At 38.2% G+C, this 6853-nt stretch overlaps 1 protein-coding gene across 1 annotated transcript in view; it reads left to right on the top strand.

Moving 5' to 3' along the window:
• The window catches only part of UBE3C (ubiquitin protein ligase E3C), a 222417-nt gene that overhangs the window by 40916 nt on the left and 174648 nt on the right, over positions 1-6853 (top strand). The window contains exon 2 of the mRNA XM_006871289.1: positions 4564-4617. Coding sequence (XP_006871351.1) covers positions 4564-4617 — 54 coding nt within the window. The remainder of the gene's footprint in view (positions 1-4563; positions 4618-6853) is intronic.

Here is a 6853-nt window from a genome sequence, read left to right as displayed (position 1 = left end):
GAAAAATGGAATGAAAAGATAATGGAACTGTCCCAAAAACCTTTGAAGCATGCGTGTATGTAGAGACTGTTTCATCAGTCATCCATATTGTCATTTACTTGGGAACATAGTCTTTATGAACATTGCCAGTTGCCAACAGCACTGATTGGTCTATACCAATGATCTGTGCCCTAGGAAAGGAAGGGAAAGAAGTATAGAGCAGTGAATTTCAGGTCAGTGGGGAAGGATGGACACGTGTGCAGTGTATAGAAAGCTAACACTTCTGGTGCTGTAGGATAAGCCCGATATACAGACTCACTGTGAGTTGGAACTGACTCGATGGCACTTAATGACAACAACAACTCTTCTGGTGCTGTAGGATAAATACTGGACTGCTAACCTCAAGGTCTGTGGTTCAAATCCACCAGTGCTCTTCGGAAACCCCGTATAGTGCCTTGTAACTGACTATATGCTATGGCACTGTAGGCTAATGCGTCAGACTGCAGAATTGTTTGAACTGCAAGGTCGGTGGTTCAAGCTCACCAGCTGCTCCTTGGAAACCCTTTACAGGGTCTCTATGGGTTGGAATCAACTCGACAGCACTTAACAACAACAAATGCAATATTTTGCGCCCTTTAATTGAATTATTCCTCCAAAATAATCCTATGATGTAAGTACTATTATTATTCCTGTTAATAGGCGAGAAAACCAGAATAATAAAAAATCTTATGCTGTAAGTACTGGGAATAGCAGTTACATCAAAGACTCACACTCGCTTGTTTTATGTCAGCCCTGTGGTTATCTTTTCTGAAAGAGTACCTATTGCTTCTATTCCTACCCTGCTTTTATCTTTATAGCACTGTTTGATAATTGTTGTTGTTAAGTAGCGCTGAGTCAGGTCGGACTCAGAGCAACCCTGTCTAGGGTTTCTGAGGAGTGACTAGTGGGTTTGAACTGCCAACTTTGCAGTTCAAACCTACTTTGTGGTCCAGTGCATTATCCTGCAGCGCCATACCAGGACTCCACCTGATAATTAGTATATTCGATTATTGCTGTGTACTTGTTTGTTTTCTGGTCTCCTTCCTAGAACATTGTCTTGTTTTTCTGTTGCTATATGTTAGTGACTAGAACAGTCACTGGCCCATAGTACACATTCAGTTATTTGTCAGAACCACTAATGGATATATGTGCCTGTTCAAAGCAGTCTCCAAGATACATTATTATACTATTGTTGTTAAGTGCCGTCGAGTCAGTTCCGACTCATAGTGACCCTTTATAGGGGTTCTGAAGATCTGTTGGTGAGTTTTGAACTGCTGGTCTTGTGGTTAGAAGTCCATTGCTATTATACTCTAGGGGGCTTTTAAAAGTTCGTGGAAGAATTCCATTATCTTATAATTCCATTTTCCATGAACTTTTTGAAACCCCTTTTTATGTTCAGGGATTTTAATCTATAAGTAATCAAATCCCATGGATGGCACAAATGTTTAAGCACTTGATTACCAGCTAAAAGGTTGACTGTTCCAATGCACCTAGAGATATCTTGAAAAATAGGCCTTGACCATCTTGATTCCAAAAGGTCACAGCCTTAAAAACCCTGTGGACCACAGTTCTACTCTGTCACACATAGGGTCGCCACAAATGGCAATCAACTGGATGGCAGCTGACAACAACAGAACCAGAGTCTAAGAATATGACTCTTCCACATGTCATAATTGTCTCTAATGGCTTGTGGTGACTTCTTCATACTGTTGTTTTTAAATGCAGCTGAGTTAGTTTTGACCCATAGCAACCCTGTATAGTTTCCAAGGAGCAGTTGGTGGGTTTGAATCACAGACCTTGTGGTTAGCATTCTAATGCTTATCCTACAGAGCCATACCCAGGACTCTATTAAAGTTAAAAATCTAAAAAATTCTTACATTGCGTTTGAATCCAGTTATGCTTCTTTGATACTTAGTGCCTGCTTTGATTTTTAAAGTGTTGTAGTCTAGGTACTGAGCTGCAGGCATCCCTCAGTCAGCAATAAATATGGCTCTAGAGAGAGCCTTGGTGGTACAGTGGGTAGACGCTCACCTGCTAACCAGAAGGTTGGTGCTCTGAACGCATTAGCTGCTCCATGGGAGGAGGGTGTGGCCATCTACTGCTGTAGATGGGCTCACTATGAGTTGTAACTGTGTCATTGAAAATGAGATTCACATATAAACTTCTGCCATTTCAACATTCTGCATGTGTTGGTTTAGTGATATATATATTCATTTTGTTCAGTAAGTCCCCCTTATCTGTTCCCAATAGTTTTCCTTCACAAAAATGCCTTCAAGCTGACTTGATGGCACTTAACAACTCATTTTTTCAGACACTACTTTGTCTACTTTTTAGGAAGTGGTCATTCATTTATTTTATAAATGTGTATATACATATATTATACCTACATGTGCCTAATATGGAAGGAGAAGTTGTGAGACAATAGTAGTAAGAAAAACCAGCTGTGATCCTTGCGCTCAGGAACATTTTGATTAGGGCTACTAGGTTTATTTGTGAAGTCACTAGAAATTCACTTCCTAGATAAATAAAGTGGTAGAAGTCTGTGGGGGCCCGGGTTTGACTTTCAGTCATGCACCTCATGCCCAGTCACCACTCATCCATCACTGAAGGATTGCATGTTGCTGTGAGGCTGAACAGATTTGAGCAGAGCTTCCTAACTAAAATGGACTAGATAGAAAGACCAGGAGATCGACTTCTAAAAATCAGCTAGGGAAAGTTCCGTAGATTCCTGCGAGCCAATGCTTAACCACCCCTGGTTTTCTCATGTTGTGTATGGGATTACCATGAGTCAGGGCCAACTAGACAGCAACTTAACAGCAGGAAGCGTATTTATATGTCAGAGTAAATGTAGTAACTCTTTTTTGCCAGAGTATATTATTTAAAAAATATTATGTCTTTAAATATAGCCAAATAACTGACATCATTTAAATCTGGTCAGATGGAGATGGAAGGAAAACAAATTGCAGACATGTTCATATATATTTCTTTTTTAAAACTTTCATTGTGTATTGAGTGAGTGAAGGCTTACAGGGCAGATCACCAGGTTTACATTCAGCATATTTCCGTAATGATTACAGTCCCCTCCATGTACCCTTAGTCAACAGTATTTACCTCTATTGCCTTTTTTTTTTTTCTTTTGAAACACACATAGCACATTGTAAATATGTATTCATTTTAATGTCTAAAAGGCACATTTTGCAAGTCAGCCTCCTTCCCGCAGGCACACTGGGCCTCTAGTCCACTGCTGCTCTGTCTCTCTATGCCATCGTCTCCGCCACCATCTCTGTTGTCGTCTCTTTTCTGGTCAGGATCCCTCGCCCCCCTCTCTTCCTCTTCACTCCTGATGGTCCTAGGGCCCCTCATTAATTTGTATCTAGCTTGTATATTTATCTAGAAGTTCTCCGTAATTCTGAATGTTAGCTTTCTTTGCGCTTTTTACATTTTATTTTTCATGTGTTCCTCCTCATTTTAATTAATCATTGCATTTAAAACAAGGTATTTGCCTGCTTTTGGGCGTATGGTAGGTAGAAAAGGACTTTTTATTTGAAATTCAAGAAATGAGATTTTGTATAATGGAAAATATCTGGAGAATTTATTTCTTTAACTTCATATTTTGACATTGAGAAACTTGCTTTTAATTCTGTTTACTGTGTTTATATATTAAAGTATAATTTTAAGTTCGCTTAGTTTATTATTTTTTTCTATTGATTCATATGTAGTGTTTTAGACCTTTATTTTGCTTTATATTACATTTAAAATAAAATTCACACCTTATAGACTATAACTGCTTTTTTGAGGGTGGATGCTCTCTTTATGTGTTTTTCATTTATTTGAAGTGTTTTTTTCTGTAAAGTGTCGACATTTAGTTTTACTTACAGTGGAAAATGTTTTAAAATTTATTAGCAGTAAAGAATTTGATTTTCTGAGATAATTATAGAGGCATGTGCAGTTATTAGAATATAGGAGCTAGATCTTGTACACATCACCCAATTCCCCCTAGTGGTAATATTATATTTTGCAAAACTCTAAGTATGATGTCACAACTAGGATACTGACATTGATACAATGATGGTGGTGTGCCGTGGAGTTGGTGGCGACTCATAGCGACTCTACATAGGGTTTCTGAGGCTGTAAATCTTGATGGGAGCAGAAAGCCTGTTTTCTCGCCCGGGAAACGGCTGGTAGTTTCAAATTGCTGACCTTGAGGTTGACAGCCTGACTCGTAACCAGTATGCTACCATTAATACAACAAACAAATTTTTATTTAGATTTCTTCAGTTTTACTTGTATTTCCTGTATAGGTGAAAAAAAATCAGATTTTATTTTACAAAACTACTGAAATACTAACTATAATTAGATTTGTGTCCTTGGGGAAAAATCATCTAGCTTCTTGTTCCTTAGACTTCTCATCTTATTATGATAGTTTGACTGGATGATCTTTAAGATCTTTTTTAGGTAAAAAAATTCTATAGTTTTTGTATGAGAGTGCTTTAGATTTGGAAACTATAACCACCTTTTATTCCCTTTTATCTTTTTCATGTTTAGGAAGAAAAGGCTTCTCTCTTACATCGAACTCAGGAAGAAAGAAGAAAGAGAGAGGTATAACAGTTTTTTAACATTCTCCATAGATACGGTTTTTCCTGTAGCATTCAAATAAACCTTGGTCTACTGTTAGGTATTTTAGTGCATGTATATGATAGTACACCTGTCCCTCACGGATTGACTGACTCATTGATCTAACATTTTGCATTTATAATAATAGTAAAACTACTGTCCAACTGTTTTGCAATACTAATGTTTGTCTGTCTGGCTGTAACAAACAACAAGGGGTGAAGTCAGAGTAGTGTTGGCTCTGATGGTTAATTTTATACTTATATAATGTATAATTGTAGTATATGTTATAAAATATAATTAAACTTTAGAATCATTTCTAATTTTACAGTGAGTCATTTATTCCGTAACCAATATAGAAAAAATGGACTAAAAGGGGTGTTTCCAGAATAGAATGGGGAAAAATGTGTTTTATTTGACTAACTTGTTTATTTTGTTTCCAGAAATCTAAAAAGGCTTAGTATATAATGTTTCTTAGGAACTCTGGTAGCGTAGTGGTTACGAATTGGGCTGCAAATCTCAGGGTCAGCAGTTCGAAACTACCAGCTGTTCCATGGGAGAAAGATGAGGCTTTCTGCTCCTGTAAAGATTTACAGCCTTGGAAGCCTTGTACAGGGTCGATATGAGTCAGAACCGACTCCACGGCACATAACAACAACAACAATGTAATGTTTCTATTTTATCAAGTAAAAAGAGAAAGCTTATTGTTAAGGCATGTAGCTTAACCATTTATAAGTAAAATAAAATTGAGAGCTGAAGACAGTTTTTGTTTTATGCGTTCTCTTATTTCTGGTGATAGTTTCTTAAAATAGCTTTGTTTTGCTAATTATTGAGCACTTGTAGTATTTTATGACTTACAGGTAGAAATTTTGTTTTGTTTTGTTTTACAACTCACTCATTCCTATTTGTTGTTGTTGTTAAGTGCCGTCGAGTCGGTTCCGACCCATAGCGACCCTGTACAGGGTTTCCGAGGGTGTAAATCTTTACGGGAGTAGAAAGCCTCATCTTTCTCCCGCGGAGCGGCTGGTAGTTTCGAACCGCTGACCTTAAGGTTCGCAGCCCGATTCGTAACCACTACGCTACTCATTCCTATAGCAAATATTTATTAAGATCTTATTGGGTGCCAGGTACTATTCTGGTTTCTGGGAGTACAGATAATGAATAAAACAGATAAGGTTCCTGCTTAGTGGTAGAGGTTGATGTTAACCAAGATATGGAGACTGTGGTAAGTGCTTTGAAAGCGGTAATGTGATAGTAATTGAGAAGGCCTTAATTAGATACTGTGATTAGGAAAGGACCAAGGAAGTTGATTTAATTCCTGAAAGATGATAAACAGGCTGTTTTATGAAAAGCTGAAGGAAGAGCATTCTTGGTTAAAAGGAAGAGGAGATATAAAGAATAAGCCACAGTTTCTCAAACTATAGACATTTGGGGCCAGGTAACTCTTACCATGGGTGAGTATCCTATACATTGTAGCAATCTTAGAAACATTAATTGCTTCTACCAGTGGACTCCACCACTTGTCTGTCTGTTGTACTGTGGTTGGAAGCTATGCCACGGGTATTTTAAATGCCAGTAGGGTCACCCATGGTGGACAGGTTTCAGATGAGCTTCTAGACGAAGACAGACTAGGAAGAAGGAGTGAAGAACTACTTCCAAATATTTAGTCACTGAAAATCTTATGAATAGCAGAAAAACGCTGTCAGATACAGTGTTGGAAAATGAGCCCCTCAGGTTGGAACACACTCAAAATGCGACTGGGGAAGAGCTACCTCCTCAAAGTAGAGTTGACCGTGATGAGGCAAATGGAGTAAAGCCTGGGAGTAAAGCCCGCCAGACCTTCATTTGCTGATGTTGCACAACTCAAAATGAAGAGAAGCAGCTGTAATAATCTGAACATGGAATATACAAAGTATGAACCTAGGTAAATTGGCAATTGTCAAAAATGAAACGGAACGCATAAACATCGATATCTTAAGCATTAATGAGCTGAAATAAACTGGTATTGGCCATTTTGAATCTGACAACCACATGGCTTACTATGCAGGGAATGACAGATTGAAGAGGAATGGTGTTGCATTCATTGTCAAAAAGAACATACCCAGATCAGTCATGAGGTATAATGCTGTCTGTGATAGGATAATATCCATGTGCCTACAGGGAAGGAGTCCAGGTGTGGCGCTGAGGGTTAATGCACCAGACTGCAAAGCTGTTTGAATTGCAA

Source organism: Chrysochloris asiatica, unplaced genomic scaffold, assembly GCF_000296735.1.
Source record: "Chrysochloris asiatica unplaced genomic scaffold, ChrAsi1.0 scaffold00166, whole genome shotgun sequence".
In the NCBI taxonomy this organism is placed as follows: domain Eukaryota; kingdom Metazoa; phylum Chordata; class Mammalia; order Afrosoricida; family Chrysochloridae; genus Chrysochloris; species Chrysochloris asiatica.
The sequence above is the reverse complement of the archived record's forward strand: the minus strand, read 5'-3'. Positions and strand labels throughout refer to the sequence as shown.